The following is a 24,382-nucleotide window of genomic DNA, read 5'->3' on the forward strand; positions in this document are numbered from 1 at the left end:
ATGACCGCAGAAACCCGAAATCCTTAGTCCCTGTTGCACTCAGAGAAAAGAAAACATTCCAAGGGAAGACATGAATCCTCAAGTTTCATAGCAAAATGGTAACAGTGCAGTAAAAATAAATGGCAAAAGAAATTCAGAAAAGTACGACAGGTGTCAAAATTTATTAGATGTATTGTTAATCATTAAACTTCTATAATTCAATAGCTGCAAAAAAGAAAGAAAATCCCACCATTGTACATTCACTATTTCCCCTGATTCTCAGAAAAACAAAAGCATCGTATAATTCCCAAGAAAAACAGTAGATTCTCTGTGTTGTTTACATTGCAATATGTGACTCATTCATTGTATCTGAAACCTGCCGTGCCCATCCACATGACCTGCTATCCTAAAAGTCATGTACGCATACAAATGTAAACCACACAATCTGAAACTCGAGACAGTATTCTGTACACGTGTGTAAGTAAACACAGACATCAGTGCACCGATTGTTCAACAATTATGATTGTGATAACATGATAACATGAAAACATTGACTTCCTGCTAACAGCACCCCCAACAGAAGACCCAGGACACATTACATTTTTGATAAAAACAAACGTGGACACACGAAAATTGATTTCTGAGCTAGCGTGCCGTCAAAGAACCTGACATCATACGACACGCCGCACGATTACGTGAACATTTGTGGACCTTATAATGGGAAATGTTAAAAAACTCCATAATATATCCATATAAAACTCCCAGAGTGTGGAGAACATCTCAGAAGCCCCATTTTGCACATAGAAAGGCTTAAATCTATCACAAATGTGTAAGTCTATGGTAACTAAACACAATGCGCTGAGATTTTGCTGATATTCAGAATTGCAGAAGCATGTTAAAACAGGTATCAGGCACCAGTCTGCCTCCAACAGTGCAAACTTCAGTCGTCCAAAGAAGCCTACATCATCATTAAAATAATTACTAATGCACTGGCCACGACATTCGATAAAAACTGAATCAAATTACAATTCTCCCACTGCTGGGGAGCAAAAACTAGAACCAAGAACCGTACATTTGGTACACTTTAAAAGCTTACAGTCCGGTAACACAAACATTTAAATAAAGTTAAAACAGCCCTGCGCTTTGGGTTCAACATCATGCACGACCAATGCAAACGCCAAATGTTTTTGTTTTTTGACAGGCTGGTGCAGGTCGGGGAGAGATGAAGAGGTTAGTTAGAATCAAACCTCTCAACTCTGACCTGATATGATACAGTCTTATCTACAGATCAAGCGTCATTCAATGCATTTTTAAAGTCGGCTTTTTTGACAGGCATCTATGCACAAAGCACAGGGTTCCCACACCTTTTCACATTCATGACTAACGTTACTGGATAAGCGTTTTAAAACTCATTTTCTAGCAATTGCACTCGCAATGAACAGAATCATTTAAATTCCCTATGACTTTCAGGCCTGGATATCCCTGGTTTTGCGAGCGTGGGAACCCTGAGAGCGTTACAGGTAGATTAGGGATATAAAAGCACTTCACCTGTATTAAAGCAGCTCTATATAAGCAGCAGTGGCAATGGCTCTGGTAATTAGTCTGGATTCTGGGGAGGTAAACCATGTTCATCTTAAGAGTCCTGAGAGAGAGCGCTTTGTGTCATGTGAAGGGTCTTTTTGAACATGGAGGCCTTCTCGAAAACAGCCACTAACATGCCCGAGCTCATACAAAGCCCCTGTATTTTCCAACCGTGCAATAGCATAACATCTCCTAGAAAAACAAGACATGATAGGCAGGACTATGCTGATACAACGAATGCAAATGTACAAATCAAACTAGAAACTGAAAGAAATGCTTTTTCTAGGGGAAAAGACTCAACAGAAAAAATTAAGATCCAAACAATTATAAACAGATGACAAAAAAAAAACATAAGAACAAATAATTGGTCCAATGCATGGCAATTTTTTTTTTCAGAAACAGAATAACACAACCATACAGCAATACTCTGATATTTCTAAAACTCCCTAAAAAAGTGGTAATAGTCAGTTTTATAAACCTGCCTGAGATTCTCTCTATGGTTTAGTAAACAGTCAAAATCCCATCCAGCGTGAAGCGTTTTCCACCCTGCGGCAGGCGTGAGTTTCGTTCGGTATCACTGATCATTGCGTCATTCTTCAGTGTGAGGACGGCGCCCCCACTGGCCGGTGTGTGTGGATGCGGTGACGTCTCGACAAGCGTCGCTGTGGTTGGATTCTTTAGTTTTGTCTCATTGTTCGTGAGCAGCACTGGTGCCTCTAACCTGACCGGTTTTACGAAGCTGAGAGAGAACAAGAATTATTATTTTTAGGAATGTGCCACACTTCCCACTTTATCATGTGCAGAAATAAAGGAATATGAATTACACAAATAATCTTTCTGTGTCGTAAACCAGGCACAACACAAAGGGACACAGCATCTATTTAAACAATCTCTTTCATATCACAGGTTTGGTCTTAACCATGTAGCAAAAAGATAAGACGCAAGATATTTGGTTTGGTCACAAGATTTCTAATTCCTCATCCAAGCTGTATGAACAGAATCTGTGAACCGAATCACCCATCGGTTTGTAAGAACACAAAATATTGCTATATGTTAACATGAGTAAATGCTCTTGTTTTAAGAAACTGAGAAGATGAGTCAAATTATTGTCTGTGGTCACAGATGCTTTCAATACAGCTTAACTTGTATTTAACCTCGAATGTTCATTTAATCTGAGTTTTTTGTTCTAACAGGCCACAAACACGAGACAATTTGTTGGCGTTTGGTGACTATCTGCAGGAGATCTCAACCCGCAGTGACGTCACACCAGTCCAAACCCATGCTTCACTTGATGCTGGAAACTTGTGTCGTGCCAGGTAACACTGGTAAACAGATACTGTAGCCTTTTCATTTTTTCATACACGTGCATGCTCGCTCGAATCAAAGAGTCCAGAAACACACATGCACAAAGTACAAACACGCTCTGGAAAAATCAACAAACACAAAAAAGGTGATTAGAAACCAAGAACACAGCAAAGAAACAAATGGGGCGACGGAGAGAAATGATGGGAAAAAAAGATTTGGGCAGAGACGCCTGGAAAGAGCGTCGGAGGAGAGCCTCATCGCTTCCAGATCGTTCCGCGGCGGAGCCAAGCACAGGGGGAGGGAGAACAACACGCAAATCCGAAGCGGCTGTGCTCCATTCCGCCTCTCTGACTCTCAATAGATGCTGAATTCCTCTCGAGAAGAAAGTCTAAAATTCTATAAAATGAAGTCCATAACTGCTTCAATAAACTACAGAGACGTCGCAAGATGAACAGAAGTTTCTGACAACTTCGAACGACGTCCAATACATGACAAAAATATATATAGACTTTCATGAAAATTTAGGGAATGATTTACTCTAATTGTTATTAATTACTTATCCTCATGTTGTTTCAAACCCCTCTGACATTATAACGTGGAACATAAAGGGCCAAACGACACCTAATAGGGCCACAGCATATTTGTAAATACATCAAAGCGGAGGTGATTTAATCTGAATTATTTCAAACTGTTCTGCACACAAGCAACCACATGACTTGTGTCATCGGGAACACTTTTATTAAGCTTGACAGTCCCGGGTCATAATATGCTTTTGTTGTATGGAAAAGAACAATGCGAAAACTCCGCAGAACATCTCATGTTCCACAAAAGAAAGTCATACAGGGTTTGGAACAACATGAGGCAGAACGAGTAAATGACAGAAGTTTCATTTTGGGGCAAACTAGCACTTTTTAAATGAAAAATAAGGAGACCCCTGGTGTATGATGGAAATATTGCAGATCCTGAAAACATCCCAGCCACCGGGCTTCTTTTTAACAGCGAGCCAGTCTATCCCTGCCCAAAAAAGCTCTTTTACCTTTCAACTGCAGCCTAAAACCATTAGACCTATCAGATGAGCCCGTTTCAGGGAGCGACAAACACCTGTTTCCAATTTGCGCTGTTGAGGCACTATTTTCCTCTGGACGGAGCGGACGCTATTGGGCGGTTCAGCCAAGAGTTGGTCTGAAACCACTAACACTTTAACTCGGGTTAAATTCATCCACACGTCAGCTGGGAGGAGAACGGTTCATTAGTTGTGGTTAGCTGGAACAGAGACGTTGAAGATGGGTTAGTGTGCGACAGCGAGAGTTAAAGTGAACGAGAACAGAAAGAATGCACAGCGAAACGGCCACCTCTCGTCGGGCGAGACTTACAAAGTCACTCCACCTGTCACGCGTTACTAAAAGGATTCGGCTACTCCTCGGCCGCGGTCGTTCCTCGTACGGAGCCCTTCTTACGCATCTAGAAACAGAACATGTGGTTAGGTGCAACCTGATCACTCGCTGGCGTCCACCTGGAAAACATCAAACCAGCCAATAACAGAACAGGAAACGCATATTTCGGTGAATCTTATAAAAATGCAGGACATATTCCAGCCCAAAATCAACAGGAACACAAACAAGCACAATTTCCATAATGCAGAAAAAAATATATTATTGGAGGGTGAAGCACAGCACTGAGGAACTGAATGGGTTAATGTTGACATCATCATTGGAAACATTCATCATTTCCATAAAAGGGTTGAAAAAAATATGTATACCCTGGAACCTCTTTGGAAAGAGCAGCAAAGCCAAAGTAAATGCGATTCGTCAAGTATTAGTCCAAAAACATACTTTCTGCTTGGCAACCGGATAGCAGCATCGTAAAAATACTGTTTTTGTCAAATATAAGTTTTACTACGTAAAGAGCCCGTTTTATGAACGCCAGCTTTAACAACCAAAGGCAATAACAGATGTTGATGAACTAGTTTAGAGACAGACTTAACTTATAATATGACTGATAGGTTGACGGGTTAGGAATCACTTTATTGCTCTTGGCCAGCTGCAGCTTCAGAATAAAAGTAATAAGCGAGCGCGCCTGCGGGACCTGGAGGAGAGCGCATTGATCGATATTTCCCAGGCACTGAAGAGTTTGTGGTTTTTGTTGGCTGCGCACTGAAAGCGATCGCAGAGCGTGTCAGAGTTTGGAAGGGCCGTCGCTGTTGGATCGTCGCACTTGCCGAGCTGAGGAAAGAATCTGGGCCAAACGCTATACACTTCAGCTGGGACGCGTTCAACACAAGCACGACTGAAAACAGAGAACATGAGCAGGCTGCCAGGAGTGACCGGTGGAAAAACCCAATATAGCTATTGGGTTATAATCTGTAACCCTTTCAATAATGCCCAGAATCCACTGACTTCTGTTTTGAGGTCTATAGTCAAGAATGACTCCTGGTGCTAATATCACAGGTACTAAACGTTTTATTCCACATATAAACGCCCAGCGTTACGCAGTTAAACCAAACCAGATGTTCACGTCAGATTGATGTGTGGGCATGCACTGGGCTGAATGCTTCTAGTGTGAATATATTTCAGCGCGGCAGTGTTTTCTGAACAGCACATCACCATTGTTGCTAGAACGTTTGCTTTGAGACTTAAAACCAGTTTAATGCGCAGCAAAAACAATACGTAAACACCGTCGCTTTCAAAACATTGCTGTTTGTTTGCGTTACCGGTAAACAATCATTTTACTGTTCCATTTGGTGTTGCTAGTGGCACAGAAACGGCACACATTTATGTGCGGGGCGATGACAGAACGCTGTGTGGGCGACCGAATTATATATGGCGTCAGTGTCTATCAATCACAATTTGGGTAACAGGGCGTTCGCCAATGAAGGCTAGAATAAAAAGCATTTTCAAAACATGAGGCTTCCGAGGCCTAATGCTGTACATGCATTTATTTCAATTCTTCACGTTTCACAAGACATTGTTGTTCTGACCTCTTCCAGCTCCCTCTGTGTCTCTTCCTCCATCCGGCGGATGTCCGCCATGGTGAGCTCCACCCAGCTGTCAATCCAGCAGAAGAGCTGACGGTGGAAGTTGGTGAAGATTCTTTTCTCTTGCTGCAAATGGAGAAGCGGTTACACAAGGTAGAAATGCGCACACAAACGGCCACTCAGCAATGTTATTGCAAAGCGTCGTCGGACAGCATCATGCAAACAGAAACAGGAGTGAGTTTCTTTCTTTTACCTTGTGGATGAAGTTTTCTACTTTGGTTTGAAGGCCCCACCACTTAAACTTGACGGTGACTAGTTTGTACGCACACATACGAGGGACGTCCGGTTTAGCCAACAGCTCTTTCTGTTCAGGCACAAAACACAAACGGTTTTTAAAAGGAAAGGGGTTGAACACTGAAGATGTCTGAAGATGCACTAAAGGCCTCTCACCTTCCAGTCTGGTCCTAAAGGTCCTCTGCCCGTTTTCTCGGAATGAAAGATCTCCGGGTCTTCATCCTGTTTATAGTCCTGTGACACAAAGGAATAACAGTACGAGTCAGGTTTTGCTGTACGGCTGTGAATTCAGACAGGGCACAGACGCTCTGGAACCTCAGCGATGAGTACTAAGAACATATGGTAAGAGGGATTAAGCCCAACCGGATCTGATCCACTTAACTCATTATAGGTACGAAGCATAAATGTGCTCCAGGCCACTCACGAGATGTACAGACGGGTGTTTTCACCGTCCATTGATTCATTCTTTCTAGTCAACACACTACGGCACTGAGCTCCAGTCAAACTGCTGTATTTATCCCCCCGGCACAATGCCAGAATGAGGTCACGTGGAAACCCAGGAGAAGAGCATTTGGATTTATTCAAAGCAGCTGATATCTGACACAGTGTGCGTGTCTTCTGGTGGACGGTACCGGCAGCTAACCTGTTTGATCTGGAGGTTTACAATTTCATAGAGAGACAACCGAAAGCTACAACACAAAGCTTAAAAAAAGACCCTCTTAAACAGCATGTGCCACAAAAACACAACGTGTGGCAGTGAGAGTTCAGAGAGTCCTTAGACATTGGTAGCAGATGTACGTGATATAAAAAGCCTTTTTGGGTAAACTAGTGAACCACAAGTAATGTAGGTCAGAAGGGCAACAGTGCAAATACACTAATGTCACGTCATCCTAATCTAGTTTTACATAACAGCAGCACCTCAGAGCTGCACAAAAGGTGGAAGTAAATAACAAGTGAGATAGCCCTTCTAAAGGGTTTAAAATATAATGAAAGCAACGAAAAGATATTTTAAATCATTTTAAAGCTGCCGAATTATGACAATGCTGAAAAGTGAACAAAATAGATTTCAATGTATTAGCAAATAAAGAGTAATTTCCTACAGTAACAAACTGCCACGCAAGCCAAATGAAACCAGACTTTGATGTCAGACTTGGGTCACCAAAGCCTCTAATGTGAACATGCCCTCAAGTATTAGCATCAGACGGCCAAGTTATGCAAATTAAAATGAGGAGCGGCGAAACAACATCAGCTTGATCACTGTATGACCAGCAGAGATTTCAGCAGAGCTCAAGAAAAGCAAAGCAAGAATTCCTCACGATGTCACAGATCTGCGCATTTCTACAGACTGATGCGAAGTGAACTCACCCCAGGTTCAACTTGAGCGCGATCGGCTATATCAATGTGCACAACCTCCACCGTCTTCCACGTGGTGGGATCCAGTTCGTGTACCTGACAACCGCCACAAAATAAACTTCAATTTGTGAAAATCCTCATTTCATGTGGTTACAGTTCAAAACATTACGCTCGAATGACAAAAGACAAACATCTTACTCACATTCTCTAATGAGCCCGTGTCAGGTTTGTGCCACGTTTCGATTTTAATCATGAAGTCATCTTTCATGTATTCATTCTGGGGAAAAGAGAGCGAGATGTTTACCTTCGTGAAACTTCATCACAAACAGGACAAATGACTTCACTCTGTTGACCTGCGATGTGTGAAATGCAGAACTATCAGATCTAAAGGAGACGTGAGAGAGATAGTGTGTCTGACAACAACTTCAGAGCTCCAAACCACATGTTTTTAAACCGGCTGTAATGCTGTAAGGGAACATATTCCTACAGGACAGAAGGTAAACTTGATGTATTCCCAGAAATGTTATTTATGGTGTTCCGAACGAGAACATATCTGATATGCTGCTCCCAGAAAAACAAATAAGCACATTTAACATGTGAAGGTCACATAACGAAACAAAAGCAAATTACATTTAAAGAAGACAGCACAAACGATTGAGCAACAGATAATGCGTTTAAAATGCCACTCAGGATGTGAAACATTAGAAGAACATGTCTACAGTTAATCTCATGAACTACCAAGTGTCCAAATACTTTTCAGGGCCACTGTACTGACATAAAACAAACGCCCGATTCAAAAACAAAAAAACACATTTCATTTAAACTGCAGGCACTTCACAGTAAACAGTCATGCAGGGGTTGTTTAGTGTACATTCAGTCAAAGACAGCACACGGACAGTTTTTGTACTTACAGTGACAACTGAAGAGGTATGGAGCGGCATGCAAAAATAAAAGAGAAAAATAATCAGGTGACACAGAAAAACATTCCTATTTTAAATATTAAACAAACCAATACGAACAACTCAAGGTTATAAGGCCTGAAGTAGGGCTGCACGATAAATCGTTAATTAACCGCACACGATTAGACGATTTACTACGATTGTTTTTGCGCAGTTCTTCAGTGAAGTACGGTTAAATGCTGCTCCGTCTGAAAGCCAGAGGGCGCTCTCGCACAGAAACTCCAAATAAGCGCCGCAGAAGAAGTACAACACACCACATGTATGCTGCATCCCAATCCGCATACTATCTGTCCTCCTAAACAGTATTTGAAAATAGAATTAGTATGTCCCAAATCATAGTATGCTGAAATAAGTATTCTCAAAGTACCCGGACGTCTACTGTTTCCGGTGAAAATTCGAAGTGTGAATCCATGGACACTTAACGGCTGATATTACCCACAACTCACCGCGAGAGGGCGGAGTTTAGTGACGCTCCACTGCATTAATAAAATTAAATGAAAGGTGCTTCACTTAATTAATAAATGTGAGTATACAGGTAATATTACATGTGAAATAATGAATAAATGAACACTTAAATGCCAAGAAGCGATGTATTTTGATGTTCGTGACAGTTAAAGGGGTGGTGGAACGGTGTGTCGTGCATTCTGACTTCTTTACAATGTTAAACGTGCTGTCTTCTCATGCTTAACATGGTCAAATTGTCAAAAAACGAGTTGGGCGTATTACGTAGTATTTCTGTGCTCAATAAACTCCCACAGCGATCGTACAGGTTTCGGAAAGTTTTTTTCTAACATATAAAACTGTTTCGTAACAATTTTTCTTAGTCCCTTATTGGACAATTCTCCCGGAAAAGCACGCGGCGCGCCCACGTGGCGGCAAGGAGAGCAGGACAAGGAGCATGCGCAGACGTCACTTTCACTTGTGTGCAGGATAGAGAGAGAGAGCATACGCTCGCGAAGTTCAGTTGGGTGATGAATGTTATATAAACGGTGGTTATAATGCTGGATTTGGAAATCGTTTGAAACTGATATATGGAGCCGTCCTAGCGCTAAAAGATGCCGGACATGAACCGCATGCGGTGAGTGCAACTTTAGTTCAGCCTGACCCCTCCCCCCCCGCACGCGCCACATGATTTCGGAAATACTCGGAGATACAGCTGTATCTATCTTTTATAAATGTGATCACACTAAATACTCTTCGAAGATACGAACTATGCAATACTACTCTATAGGTACTCAAGATTAATATGAGATTGGCAGAAACCGCGTGTGTTAGGGCCGCTTTAAGGATCACAGTGTCGTCTAGGCAACAACGGCCACTTGTGTTTTGCGTTAGTATGTCCCAGTGCATGCATTCCGTTTTGCTACGCACTAAAATGTATATACTTTTCCATAACAAAAGCAGTACATACTTATAGTGCATAGTATAAGTAGGCGAATTGAGACGCAGCACTTGTTCCATAAAATGCTTATGGAGATCTTTCTATCACTGTTTTTCAAGCCTTCTCGGGTATTTTCATGATAATAAAGTATATTTATAAAGAAAAGGTGTTGCTTTTTCAAATGCACGTTATAAGCATAGTGATTTCAGATGGGGCAGCACTTACTACAGATCAAAGAGCGGTGCTTCACGGACAAGCCGCGCATAAAACACACGTCATAGTTACATAGTCGCGATGTCATAGTTACAATCGACGGATCGATTTACGCAATATTGAAAGAAAATCGCAATTAATCGTGCAGCCCTAGCCTGAAGCATACTCTCATACGCAGCTATCTGAATGCAGAAGATTCAGATTCCACAAGCTCTAAAATAACCATTTCATGTGCCGCAAGTACACAATGGGCCTGACGTATAAACGTATTTACGAATATTGGAATATATAAGAAATATACTTCAAGTAAATATGCAAACACTGTATGGCCACTCATGCGTATGCACACTTCAAGTATTAAATGCAAAGTTGTATATAGTGCCATAATGAGCTTTACTGTCGAGTTAGTTAATGTTCATTTATTTGTTGGCATGTTTTTAGATTACTGATATTTATTAGAACACAGCAATCCCTCAACACATGTTAAATGGGATTGTACACTTTTAATGCGATAGTCGTTGTTACTTGCAGAGAGTATGTTTCTGGCCTTGCTCTTTACAAAACGGCACATAAACTTCATGAAACATAAAAACAACCCTCACAGTTGTGTGCACGTATGTGATCTGTGACAACATGAAAAGACTTACATATTGTCTAATGCACATGTAAGAAAATGTGACGTGATAGATTGTGAAGTATGAGTGTGTCCGTGATCCACTCACTAGTGCGGCAGTACGGATAAGCGTTCCAGGCTTTTTCATGGAAAACTAAAGCCCCCTCTGGTGCGATCATCTTCACGAAACCTGGAACTTTACTACACAAACACAGAAAAACCAAAGGAACTACAGCTGTGAACTAAGAGGAAAAGTTGCGATTGCTTTGAGAATAGTGATAGTAATGGTTTTTAAAGACATTCACGTGATTGTCTTACAATAAGAGCAAAGTCTAATCTGAGACATGCAGACTAAACCGAAGAAGAACGGCTTTGGCTCACTCACCTCTTTAAGTGATAGATTTTGTGTGTGTATTGTCCCTTCTCCCCATCTTTCTCATACGGTTCGTTCTTCAGCACCTCAATGCCCTCGCCTCCACCTGTCTCATTCTTACTGGCCTGAGCCACAGAGAACAGCTGGCCAACCTGATACTGAAGCAAAACACAAGACATGTTTAAGATCTTCTGAAATGTTACATACGTTACACGTCTCATCAGCTCGAAGGGTTGCGTGAAGCATCTCTAAAGCTGAATCCATGTACTACTATTACATTAAGATACAGTACGCATTTGTCTAGAGAATAACAATATTTGTTGTCTTACTTTTTTATCAAAATTAGTGCTGACCAGTATATCAAAGTTATCACTAAGTTGTCGCAATGGTTTTGCAATTACTAAAATGATTTTAATATTTTAAAAAGTTGTGTAGTCAACGTTTTAGAAGACTGGCACGTAAATGGAAGTGAAGAAAAATGATCAACAATGAGAAAAATATTTAACATGTATGTTATGTATTAAGTTTTCAATGTTTTTCATTAAATCATTAATTGATTTTACAAACTTCAAGCATGTTGTGCTGTAATTCTGAAACTTTCAATCTCCACATTTTGTCACAAATCATTATAATTCGTCACCCTTTATGTTTGTCACTGGGTTTTGCAAATATCTAACCAATAAAAAGTATTAAAAGGTGCTTGTTAACTTTGACCACACAGTATGTAATCATTTAAAAAGCCCAGTGTTTTTCCATTTCCTAAAAACAGCGAATTTGGACATCCAAGGTTTCGGAGGGACAGCGACGATATTGAATTTCATCAACACTTTACAGCCCTAATAAAAATGCAATAACGTTTTTCTGCTGATGTATTAATTGTTTAGATTAAATATCAGGACATTCTGATTTGAGGTATAATTTACAATTGTCTCTCAACTGAGTTAATAAAGTGTTCTCGACTTCTCTAGACCTAAATTTGAGCAACAGTGATAGTGATGATCGCCTTCAGCAAACTACCACTAATAATATCATAGCCTACTTTTCACAATCAACTCATGTCCCACATTATTTCCAGCAGAACAGTCCGTTTCACTCATTAAGTGAAATTAGCAATGTATTTCTAACAGATCATAAGGTTTTGTCTTTAAAATATGCCACGCTCTCAAACCGTTTCCTTACTAACAGTTTGAATTAAACTCGCACATAGATACAAGACCCTATAGATTTGTTAAAAGAAACCCACTCAGTTTTGTCTCTGGGGTATTTAACAGATCGTGTGTAATTACAGTACGTCCCCTCCAGCACTTCAGATATGAAGACAAAAGCTTTGCATTATGTGACTGATTTAAGCCTTACAGCAAAACCAGCTTTACTGAAGGCAAACAGAGAAGTGCAGTGCATGAACAGTTCATCTAGGCTTTCAGGATAATTATAGTTGAATGTTCATTAAGATATTTAGGGTAAATTTACACTGCACACGACCGTGGCCCAAATCTGGTTTTATTCCTGTTTTTAAATGTGACACAGTTTCTGAACGACAGTGTGAAAAGTGACAACTGAATCTGACATTTTTCATCCAGCCACCTATATGTGTGGAAATAAAACAGCTTTGTATCTGATCTCATGTACAGAGGTATATTTTAAATCAATCTTATGTAATATAAATATCGGGTACAATATATGTTACTGTAATGTGAATGTGTTAACATAAAATACACTCAATATCCATTTAAGTCCTAACTGACAGCTGTCAGACAGCAAAAATGCTTTAAAAAGGCAGTTTGTTGTGTGTTCGACGTGTGTTGTGTACTTATGAATGACCACAGCCGCAAATGCAAAATATCAAGCAATGCCAATCAAGTAAACATCAATGCTCCATGAGATTCAAACGTTCCCTGAGGGCAGACGGGTTTTACATGTGGAATATGATCCGTCGGGTTCTCGGTTTTCCGATCAGATCCACAGTGTGCCAAAATAGTTTAAAACACTCAATTTTATATGATGATTAGTAAGCAAAAACGGCACTCACTTCTTCCACCGAGCAGGGTAAAACCACGCGACTGAAAGAAGAGAAAACACACAATTACAACACAAATCAAAACTCCACATTCAACCACTGACACCATTAATAACATACAATTGAAATGTGGAAAAAAGGATGTTTCATAAACAATCAACTTGTGAAATATATTTGAAAGAAAAAAAACACTCTATGCCTATGCCTTACATATTTATATATCACTGATAGTGGATGACTAATTTGGGATTTTTTGCGGTTGATGCAAAAAAAAAAAAACATGAAAACAGGCAATGTATACACATGACATAGTTGAAGGATAATCTGACATCATTAAATGATTTTGTTATTTTGTCAAATGACGAATCGTGTCTAAATGGTGGGATACACCTATTCTCAAAGGAAGACGTTTCTGTATTACTCAACAACATGTCCACAACACTAAAACTCCCCAGCAAACCTCAAGCGGATGAAATGCTCAGTAAACCGCAGCGTGACTCAGAAATGTTAAGATCTTACAACAGAATGCGTTTTTTTTCTACGTAGTAAACTGTATTACTCAAACCTACTGGCAACAATGTCCTGGAGACCACAGTGAGTATTTAACCCTGTATAGTCAAGGGATGTGGCAAAATCAACCTCCATCCCACATACAATAAAAACAAATAACACGGTGTACAATTTTACAGTAAAATTAATTTGAAGACATTAAGCAAGATGTCTTTCAGCTCTATTGGAGCTGTTCCTCTCATTCTCAGTTAAAGTGACAGTACATTTGTTTACGGTCAAAATAAACCTGTTTACACTTACTATGACGTCTACGGTGTATTCACAAGGTTATCATGGATGTGAAAAGAAAATGAAAGCCTGAAAACACACTAGTACCATGTTTAAATGAATAGGTGTAGAGTATTTATTTCACAGTTTAATCATGTCAGAGTCAGACAATGCATTATTAAAAGCTTCATTGTTCATAAGAGGGGTGAAGATGGTATCAGATTATTATCTATACGTACTGATACTTATGTCTGCAGTATCACAATCAGACAAAAGGACTGTGGTATCGTGCCATCCCTATTATAGTTACTATGACAACACACGCACACCTGTTGCATTGCTGCCTAAAGTTACTCTAAGTGCACAGTGGTGGTTACATTCATTTGCATTCTCTTGCAAACCCAACAGCTGTGACTTCAAACTATCGTCATTGACAAAACGAAGGGAAACGTGTGGATTTCTAAAGAGATCAGTTTGATAATGTATGAAATATAACATTAATCTGATCTCAGATCAGATGGCTATTGTTTTCACATGACAACCTGACTAGATAACCAAGTTACATCCCAAGAAAACAGAAAGACAACACCTGACCGGACACAAGAATGGAAATAAAATGCTCGAGCCACCTATAATGTTTAAGTTGCTTGGTTCAGGGAATGTATAAAACAGTCTAAAAATAACCAAGACACAAGTGAATATAATTAGATTAAGCGGTTAATAAGGCGAAGCAGCGTGTAATGTCAAAGCAGATCGTTTATTTATCACTGTTTAGCCATCACTAAACACTTTAAAGAGATTTTTCAGATCGTTCTTATGGACAAAATCAACCTGCTGTCGGCAACATGTCAAAAAGAAATACGAGAGCGAAAGTGTATTTAAACAGTAAAAACGTATTACTGAATGAATAAATGAGATATAGGTGTTAGTCCAAACAAAATATATTCAGAAGGATTCAGAAATTATAAAGATATTATAATCTTATACATAAGATGTTTAACTATGATCCGATCAATAGTTGCAAAACTTTCAAGCGGTTTCACTTGTAAGAAACGACAGAACATCCTTCAAAAACGCGATAATAAAGAAGTTAACATGACTTTCAGCAACAATAAAGTGCAGAAATCAATCAATATTGTGTTATCTACAGTCCGAGGTAACTGCCAGATTGGATGTCGTTTAATCTTGACAGCTACACAGCTAACAGTAGCGGAGCGCTAACACGGTCCCATCGAAAGTCAATGGGGACTGTTAGCCTACCACGCTAATGCTACATGCTAGCGCAGGGCCTCAAGCGCGAGCCGGCGTCTAGCGAACTTCTCGGCAGCGCGCCCACTCTCGCACACGCGCTTCTTCCCCGCAAAACGAGATTGAAGAACGAAACGGAAAGAACATAGTGAGAAGCGTACGAACATGAACGTCCTATGGAATACAAATGTTAAGAGACAATTAAAAATAAAAGCTACACTTGTACTTACTATTCCTTGATGAGCACCATCTTCTTTCCACCGGTAGCGGTTGCGCGCGGGCCTGCCGACGTCACGGGTAGGGTGGCGTCTCAAATCACCTGACGATGACGAGCCCTCTCAGTCTCACATCAAACAACGATGATGGGATGAAGTCTGCCATATGTTTGTTTGCTTGTTTATCGAAAAGGCTGTACACAAAAAGAAAATAGTTTGCGACGCAAAGTTTATGAGGGAATTCATAAAGGCAGTTAAGTTTGCCTTCACAAAATAGGCTATCTGTTAAAAGTTTGCACACAACAACGTACATCTTTTGCTATTATATAATTATTTAGACATACTATAATAAGTAAATAGCAAAGTCAATACACATTAGCATAAATCTGAGTACAGGAATTATGTGGTGCAAGGGTTTGAATCCAACAAAATCGAAAAATTCAAGCATCTTTAGAGTACCCATACTGAGCTCTGGTGCATTAAGGGATTGAAGTTCCCATACTGGTTGGACACTTGTCTTGTCTGCTTATTCCTAATGACGGTGAAATAAATAACTAATATTTTAGTGAAACATTGTGACACCCTTGTGTCAGAGTAAACTTGTGTTGTTTATCTTTTATTGTAATCAAGTGCAGTGTCCTATTGCAGAATGGCACTAAAATAACAGCTGCCTTTTTATTGAACAAACGACATAAAAGACTATTATACTCCACTTCTATTTAAAACATTTCTAGAGAACTACAGTATGATGTTGCTGATCTGTGTGTAGATGCTTTCACTTTTTTTGTACTGTCATGATCATACTTGAGGCCAAAATATTCATACTAAGTTTAGATTGCTACAACTGGTGTTATCTCTAGGCAAAGTACAGCATACATGAGATCAGCTAAAGGTGACAGGAGGTTAGTATCAATTGATCTGAATCAATATGGTATAAGGACTGATAAGGACTGATGTCATAAAATATTGACCCGTTTTCACACTCTTATAGTAATGTGCCAGTATCTAACGTCAGTTAAAAGATACATTATTAAAATGGTAAAGATTGTAAAAATTATATATATATACTGTATTTGTATATATAATGTGTGTGTGGAATATAAGGAATATAAGACCACCGCAAAAGGGTAAATTAAACATTTTTTATTGAGACCATTTTACTGAGAAATGACTGAGATATGTTTGGATGAGAGTCCACATATGCAAAATCTCTGTTAAAAAGACACGAAATCACTGGAGAGCAAGAGAACCCCATGCTGTAATACTGACACTCAATTCACACAGAAGTCAGGTCAGGTGCGCTGTCACCACCTCCATAAAAATGTTTTACTTTTTTGTGCATGGTTTGCTTCTTTAACAATATAAAAACGTATAATACTGATTGCAAAACATTGATTTAATTTACTAAACAAATAACTGTAATAACAATTACCAACCATAATAATAATAATAACAATAATTATATTAATAATACAAATGAAAACAAAAAACTCAAATGAAATAAACCGGTCAAAGCCGCATCATCTTCACTAACACAAACAGCGAGCGTCTTTTTGTTGAAATACCATTTTGGTATAATCTCAGTTTTTTTTTGTCTGACATGCCCTGCACAGGTCTCAGATCAGTCTGCATATATAAATGGTCCTTTACAGTGTAGGTGGAAGCATAAGGATAATATGCTCTCTGCACAGAATTAAACAGTAGGCAGTTTGAGGCTTCTGGGAATGTGCACATCCTAACCCAGACTGTCCTTGTTACTGTTTTCAGAGTTATAAATACTCAAAGTACTCCTTCATCAAGAGAGTGTCAAAGCAAAAATAAACGTCTCAACATTTAGACGAAGGAAAAAACCTTGCAGGCGACAGGAACTTGTACCCGTTCCCCGTGGGCAGTCGGATGGAGTGAGATCCAGGACTACTCCCGGTGGAAGATGTCGGAGAAGGTGCGACCCTCTTCGGCTCGATCTTGCGATGGCCGTTGGGTGGATTTCTGGAGCCGTGCTCGAGGGATTGGAGCCCAGCGTCTTGCAGTTCATGGTTGGGCGTATCCTGGCCTGTCACAGCATGGCGGGGCGAGAGATTAAGCAGGCCCAGAACGTCACGTTTGGCGGTACTCAGTTTTCTACCGCGAAGCGCACGCATTGGCCCCGAGTGATGCTGTTGGGTCGCGTTGGCCCAGAATGTCTTGAGATTGTGAATGGCTTGGACTTTTTCATCAATAGCAGCCAGTTTAAGCCGGTCAATATCCGGAGCGTCGGCCGGGCTAGAGCGCGTCGATCCGGTCGAGGAGTAGGAGAGCGCTGGAGAAGGAGCGCTGCCCACGGGTGACTGGTGGCCAGAACTGGGCGAGATGTTGCTGGGTGACCGCGAGATGTGCCCGCTGTAGGGCGAGCTGGGGTACTTGAGTTTAAACTGGCTGTCGGAGGTGGGCGACGGTTGGCTGTCTTCTTTTAGAGATGTTTCAGAAGTCGCGGGGCTGTTGTAGCCCGAGCTCACCTTCTGGAGGGACGACGTGCGAGAAGGCGGTTTAGGGCGGGTCATGAGGGGTGACGACTGAGCTTTAATACTGGCTCTGCTGCTTGGCCGACTGAAAGCGCTCGTCTCTGAGGAACGGAACGCGGACCCACCCGTTGGCGTCGGGGGGCCTCCTCCGCCGAACCCATTGCCCGGCGAGGCGCCTCCAGTGCTCCTCTGCAGAGTCTCGACGGCACGCATGTGGCTTTGCGTTTCTTCGAGAATCTTCTGGGCGAGCTCCTGCGGGTCGAGTGGGGCTCCGGGCGTGCGTTCCTCCTGGGATTTCACAGTGCTGTCAGTCTCCGTGCTGGACTGATCGGACTCGCCCGTGTCCGAGCTGCTCACCTTTCCCACCTTCTGGAAGGGAGAGTTGGGACTGGGCACCAGGGTTGTTTTCACAGGCGACGTCGGGGTGCTGACGCTTCCCCTCGTGGACACAGACACTGTGTAACCCCTGCCCGCCCCGCCACGTGCCGCGCCCCTGTGATGCCTGTGGTTTGCGGGCCGGGGGAGCGTGTCGCTCTGGGTACCCAAGGGCTCGCTGCTGATGATACTGTAGCCTTCGTATTCTTCGTCGTCGTGACCTCCGGCGGCTCCGTGCGGAGACGATCGACTACGTGGCACCGCCGCGTGCCGATGTGACGCAAACAGACCGGCTCCGCCCCGGTGGCGCTCTAGTTCCTGCTGCCGCGAGCGCTGGCTGATGAAATCGCCGTCGGGCCGGGACAGGAAGCTCATGGAGGAGGCGATGGAACTCAGGCTGTAGACAGAGATGGCGTCTGATGCCAGGCTGTCGGGGCAGGGAGGAGAGAAGGGCGGGTTGGGGTAGCCCATGGTCAGCTGGTGGGACACAGATTGTGCTGACGCCAGAGACTCCAGCGAGGACGAGCTGTCCAGACTCAGACGCTTCGGCAGCTCAGTTGAGTCTATGGAGAAACATCATACAAGGAATTACTGTTTTAATATGTTCGACACTTAAATGCTTGCATTGATCTTGTTAAGACTGTGCCAAGTGAGGGTGAAGCGACGCTCACCAAACAGTGCCAGCAGAGACTGCAGGGCAAAGTGCATGGTGCGACGGTTTGCCTGCTTGCCCGTCTTTAAAACCACCTCCTCTTGACCCACCTCACACAGGTCAAACCCTGAAAGAGAGAGAGAGAGATACGGTTATCATGGACTTCTACAGGAGGTAGATAGATGAAAGTGAAATGAAGCTGTTTTTACCCAGAGCAGCGAGGAACTCATGACAGCCGGGGAGTCTCCAGAGCTGAACGCTGATGGACACTTGAATGGGTGCGAGAGAGAAATCCTGCTCCTTCTCTCCAGACTGAAGCTGAACCAAAACCTGATGGAGCTGCGCAAAAATAATCTCACGTCTCATAATGTCCAACACATGATCATGCATGTTTTTAGTTTTACTGTATAAAGATTTTAAATAAAGCAACACTTACTATAAAGCTAAGAATTATTATCGATGTTAATTTGCCTCTTACAGTAGTTTATATTGAACTTCAAGTCAACGTGAAATTGAATTTGACTCTTTTTAAAATGTATTTCTGGTTTTATTGTGCAGGATTCACAGCAGTATATGTCATGCATTATTCATCAGATGGTCTTATTTTTAACCCTCTGTCTGTCATGCAGACATCATCCTCTATGGAAAGTCCTCTCCTACATTTTCATTCAATCGTTTAAAAAAACATCACATATTACAGTAAAACGAGTTGTAAACACATGTTGACTTGAAGTTAACAGTAGTGTGTTAGTGTATTATTTGAAGTAAAGACACTTAAAATGAGTTAAAATCGTAAGAACTCACCATTCCCACTACATTTTTAACAGCCTTCAATTGTAAGTTTAGGAAAAGAGAAGGAAAGAGGATTTAGGATAAAAATGGTGTTAAAAAGCAAACAAACATTAGCAGTGATGAAATCATTAGCTCGGCACAGATCACGACTGATCTCAGATCAGACGCACAAGCGCAGGACGGTGTATGTGACGTCATTCTCACCCGGTTGATGAGCTGTTCTCCGGTTTCTGACGCTGTGATCAGTTTACACAAGGCCTGTAGAGCAGGTGGAGGCAAACCTAAAAACACACAAGATCAGTTACAACACGAGCCTCATATACAGTATATGTATAGTTAGATCACTTTTTCAGCTGGTTAGATATGAGATTATATTTGATAATGTGTAAAATGTGGTCCTGTGAGGCACAAAATGTAAAAATGTATTGTAGACAAAATGTATTGTGGACTACACAAGCTGTAATTCAATGATGCACAAAGCTCCCCCCAAATGACCATTTTAAAAAACAGGCCGAATAATGACTTGTGTTCTATATTAACCAATCGCAAGTAAATATTTGATATTCCTAATATTACGGTTGTTTCATAAAGTGAGAATGAGTGTGTCATACCCAGCAGTGACTGTAGGGTTGTACTGCACTGTTGTAATCTGTCTCCGGGGTCTGACGTGGGAAAGAACACAGCGGCAGGGAGTCCCGTCCCAGCTGAGTCCAGTCTGAAGCCCACGGCGGTCAGAAGAGCCTGCCAGCCCGGCACACCCCCCACCTTATTCTCTACACTCTGCTGAGACGTGTACATAGAGTTCCTCTGACCGTTCTGAATGCGCTGCAGGGATTTCTCCACCTGGAGGAGCCATTGAGACACAGATGGGACATGAACGCTGTGAATCAATGTGCTGATCAAATATTCTGAACCAGACTGAACCTTATTAAAAGACGACCTTCATTAGCAATACTATGTTTATTTGATACAATACAAATACAAATTTTTACTTGAGAAGCAAAATCCAGCGAGTTTACGCATAAAACAAGAAAAAATACCTGCCACTTCGGTAAGAAAAATAAACAACTCTGGTTTCAACTTAATTTAATGGACTTAATTCAAGTTTTTTCTTACCCACTGTAATTTTCTAGTTTGAAGCATAAACTCGCTTAATTTTGATCAACTAATTCTGAAAAACAAGACTTTGTCATTTTGTAAATATACCGCAACTTGATTTAAGACTTTTTAGATATACAGTATGTACTGAAAATGAAAAACAAAACAAAAATACAATAAATATTTTTTTTTGCAGTGTTGTTGCTAGATGAAAGTGTATTTAGTTTAAGAAGCAAGTAATGCCTGAATATTTTTTGATTTATGTTTATTAAGAGTTTTTCTAACTTTTGGTCTTTTTGACACTTTTCTTTTGAGGTACAGCAGCAACATTGTAAAAAATGAACTTCTTATTTACAATTTTTGTCTTGTTCGTTAGTATAAATATCTATACAGCTCTTCGATCAAGAATTGACAAGGAAAGTGACCCAAGATATTAACTAAGATATTAAACGAGTTTTTGTCTTTGAAAACAAGACTTAACATCTTAGGACGTTTTGCCTGTGAAGTAAATGTATTTTGAAGTAAATTAATTTTCAGATATGTGTGCTCCAAAACAAGACAACATGCTAAGAAGCTCATTTCTGCAGTGAAGATGACATGGAAACATGATTGAAACCGCACCGCCTACACGAACACCATGGCACGGCAGTATGTTGGAGAGCATGCGCTATTTTTAAATGTCAGGTGACTTCATGTCACAGTGAGGCCTGAATAATGACTTCCTATATTTTCAATACTTCAAACATGTCAATCTCATGGTAAACATGCTCTGCATTTCTCACCAAGTGCAGGAGAACCCTCAGGGCGTCTCGGGCTTTGTCAGGGTACTGCAGGATCTCCGCCAACGCCTGACCAATCAGAGATGACGGGCTGTTCAGCTTCACGTCACTGCCGATCAGCATAAAGCCTGAAGACACATTTAAGCAGTGGGCAGAAGTTTTAACAAGATGCCAGAATGGAGTGAGTAATATCCTCAAGCAAGAACCTTAACATCTCCTGACCTGCCCAGTTGGAGGGGTGTGAGAACTGCTTGCTGCTCTGAACGGTCTTCATGGCGTCCGCGAGGGCCGCGCTGGCTTTGGTTCCGTTGAGCAGAGCGCTGTAGAAAGCGTGGACGAACATCTTGGAGGCAGCGACGGGCACCGGCCACAGAGAGACCAGCACACATTGAGCCCCGGCCGCCAGGAAAGCCCGTGTCAAGCCCACCACCCCGTCAGAGGTCACTTTACTATCCGACTCCTGGTATGAGCTGAAGGGTTATAAAACACACACTGGATTAGCACCATGGAGCAGTAATTCACTGGAATAGACTGTAAAACTGCCGTTGTACTACGGTTTGTTAAAGAGAAGTTATGTATGAAAATAAGTGATGTGCCGATTTGGCTACAAAGCTTGTGCACTTTTAAAGGGACAGTTCACCCCAAAATAAAAATTCTGTCATTTGTCAATATCTCCTTTTGTGTTCTGCAGAAGAAAGAAACTCATACAGGTTTGAAATGACACGAGGATGAGGATTTATGTTGATGTTGGGCTGATTCAATGTTACCGACCCCAGCACCACGAGTTTGGTGGGCAATCTGAGGTCCAGGATGTCGGCCGCGGTGAGCAGGAACTCTTGCAGCGGCGGGCTGTCGCAAATACTCTCCGCATCGCTGGCATCATCTTGCAAGTGCAGGCTCTCTGGGATGGTGTAGTTGGACTTTCCTCCACCCTCACCACCCCCCGGACCCCCGCTGGAAGCGGGAGCCGAGGGTCCAGAGCCAGCGTCCAGGCTGGGCGTGAGCACCAGAGCCGCCAGCTTCCAGGAGATGTGCGTGGCGAAGTGGGCGCACTCGGCCTGCGTGAGGGCGCTCATGACTCGCTCTTTGGTGGCCGCGGGGCCAGCCAGCGGCTGACAGCCCAGAAGATCGGCCACCATGTGCGCTTCCTCTTCGGCGGTGGGCATCGGACCCCACAGCCAGCGGTCCATTACTGACGGTGGGAGTCGAGGGTTTCCGACGACTGCGGCCATGCCTCCGTTACACAGAACCGGACCGGTCCGGCGTGGGTGAACCTGTGGCGGAGGACATCGATGTTTATTGGAAAATGGAGCTGATTGGATGAGCCACAGGGGACGCATGTTTCCATGGCAACACTCATAAAGCAAGATGGATCAATGCGCTTCTCATTGTTGATAAAATGCCAATCACAACATGAAATCACTTATTATTATAACTCGTTATTGTTAAAGATGTTGTTAATGTTAAAACAATAAAAAATGTGTATATAATAATACCTATGTCATATCATTGGAGTCTAATGATATTGCTTTATAAAGAAAATGATTTTACACGTGGTACCGCGGTAAACAGGCTGTAAGTGTTTTCTTACTTTAGCTGATGTGCCCAGACTGCCGATAGATGGAACGGCGATGAGACTGAAGCGTTCATACAGATACTCATTAGAAGAACTGCCCTTCAACAGAGCAAACGGGATGAGATAGAGCTCGCCCTCCAGAACCAGAACTAACTGTCTGTGTCTGCCCACCGGACCACTGGAGTGCATCAGACCCTGAGTACAGACAAATACCGTCATAGGCTATATTCATTCTCTCTCAACTTTCTACACACACTAACACTGGAGTAACATTGGATCTATTATGACTATTATTCATGTTTTACTGTTTATTCGACTCGTACCCCCTCCATCGGAGCGATCAGCAGGTCATACAGAGCTCGTAGCGGTGGTTTGCTGAGTGCGCTGGCACGGCATGGCAGAGATGAGCTGCCCTCTTTCACCGGAGAAACTGTGTTACTGAAGAGACTTGTCATACTCTGACAACTTCTGAAACACAACAAACACCAACAAAACACTACTGGTGAAGATAATCCATCACTGACTACTTACAATTTATTTACAGTATACCAATTCGCACATTGTAAAGATAAACATTACTCTGACACTAGAGGGCGCAGTTTACCTGTATTGCTCATTCTCATTTACGTTTATTCATTTAGCAGACATTTTTATCCAAGCACTTCAGCATTCAACATTTTGTCACTTCTTATAAGATATTTGATTGTAAGACTTCTAAATGTTTAGAGATGATATGCAGTCCACATATTCTGCGTCTATGATTATAAGAAAATGCTTAAAATGTTTAACTTGAAATTGCTCAAATGTACAACTGATCAGTTTTATTGTATACATAATATACAGTATACAGTTTTATTCTATACCTGCAGTTTTGCATCTTTTCTTGTTACTTTGTAACTTTTCCTGCATTTCTGTAAATCTGCTTTTTGTTACATTTTTATTGTAACTACTAGCAATAAGCCACAAAAACCAGTGTATAGTGCACATCTTCTACAGATTAGCTACAGAAATAAGTCTCTTCTAACTTTTTAGAATAAAGCATCTTCACATCACCGTATGGATGTAAAGAACATAAAGAACATCTAATTATTGAAGAATTTGTGTAGGTGTATGAGTCCACATTCAAGGTCGAGTCGCCATCACTATGGGAACTAAACCGTACGGTCAGCTCTATCATTACACACCTACAGCTCATTGCACAGAGAGAGAGAGAGAGTGAGAGAGAGAGAGGGAGAGAGAGAGAGAGAGAGAGAGAGAGAGAGAGAGAGAGAGAGAGAGAGAGAGAGAGAGAGAGAGAGAGAGAGAGAGAGAGAGAGAGAGAGAGAGA

At 41.7% G+C, this 24,382-nt stretch overlaps 2 protein-coding genes across 3 annotated transcripts in view; both read right to left on the reverse strand.

The window, feature by feature from the left end:
- Window positions 1–132: 132 nt before the first annotated feature.
- pitpnb (phosphatidylinositol transfer protein, beta) lies at window positions 133–15,400 on the reverse strand. 2 transcript variants are annotated; one of them, XM_057321413.1, is made up of 12 exons: window positions 15,298–15,400; window positions 13,055–13,085; window positions 11,038–11,183; window positions 10,762–10,853; window positions 8,398–8,405; window positions 7,689–7,763; window positions 7,499–7,582; window positions 6,290–6,367; window positions 6,093–6,203; window positions 5,843–5,965; window positions 4,239–4,326; window positions 133–2,299 (listed from the first exon to the last, which is right to left on the reverse strand). In XM_057321413.1, exons 1-11 carry the CDS (start codon window positions 15,315–15,317, stop codon window positions 4,279–4,281), a joined length of 816 nt encoding a protein of 271 aa, XP_057177396.1. In that variant the 5' UTR covers window positions 15,318–15,400; the 3' UTR covers window positions 133–2,299; window positions 4,239–4,278. The 2 variants fall into 2 exon arrangements, with proteins under 2 accessions (XP_057177396.1, XP_057177395.1); XM_057321412.1 differs by lacking the exon at window positions 4,239–4,326.
- Window positions 15,401–16,418: 1,018 nt separating this feature from the next.
- The window catches only part of ttc28 (tetratricopeptide repeat domain 28), a 189,142-nt gene continuing 181,178 nt past the window's right edge, over window positions 16,419–24,382 (reverse strand). Inside the window, exons 14-24 of the mRNA XM_057320454.1 lie at window positions 23,379–23,523; window positions 23,071–23,250; window positions 22,251–22,753; window positions 21,702–21,949; window positions 21,483–21,607; window positions 20,214–20,445; window positions 19,807–19,883; window positions 19,615–19,638; window positions 19,020–19,149; window positions 18,830–18,937; window positions 16,419–18,721 (exon numbers count right to left, since the gene is read on the reverse strand). Of these exons, the coding sequence (XP_057176437.1) occupies window positions 17,109–18,721; window positions 18,830–18,937; window positions 19,020–19,149; window positions 19,615–19,638; window positions 19,807–19,883; window positions 20,214–20,445; window positions 21,483–21,607; window positions 21,702–21,949; window positions 22,251–22,753; window positions 23,071–23,250; window positions 23,379–23,523 (3,385 nt within the window). The 3' untranslated portion in view covers window positions 16,419–17,108. The remainder of the gene's footprint in view (window positions 18,722–18,829; window positions 18,938–19,019; window positions 19,150–19,614; window positions 19,639–19,806; window positions 19,884–20,213; window positions 20,446–21,482; window positions 21,608–21,701; window positions 21,950–22,250; window positions 22,754–23,070; window positions 23,251–23,378; window positions 23,524–24,382) is intronic.

Source organism: Triplophysa rosa, linkage group LG22, assembly GCF_024868665.1.
Source record: "Triplophysa rosa linkage group LG22, Trosa_1v2, whole genome shotgun sequence".
Taxonomy (NCBI): domain Eukaryota; kingdom Metazoa; phylum Chordata; class Actinopteri; order Cypriniformes; family Nemacheilidae; genus Triplophysa; species Triplophysa rosa.

Excerpts from the sequence above, each read along its gene's own strand:
- pitpnb (XM_057321412.1), bottom strand. The coding sequence starts at position 15,317 with ATGGTGCTCATCAAGGAATA. Across the intron at positions 6,368-7,498 it reads GCGCTCAAGTTGAACCTGGG|GACTATAAACAGGATGAAGA; the intron begins GTGAGTTCACTT and ends TTTGTGTCACAG. Across the intron at positions 6,204-6,289 it reads CTTTAGGACCAGACTGGAAG|AAAGAGCTGTTGGCTAAACC; the intron begins GTGAGAGGCCTT and ends GTGCCTGAACAG.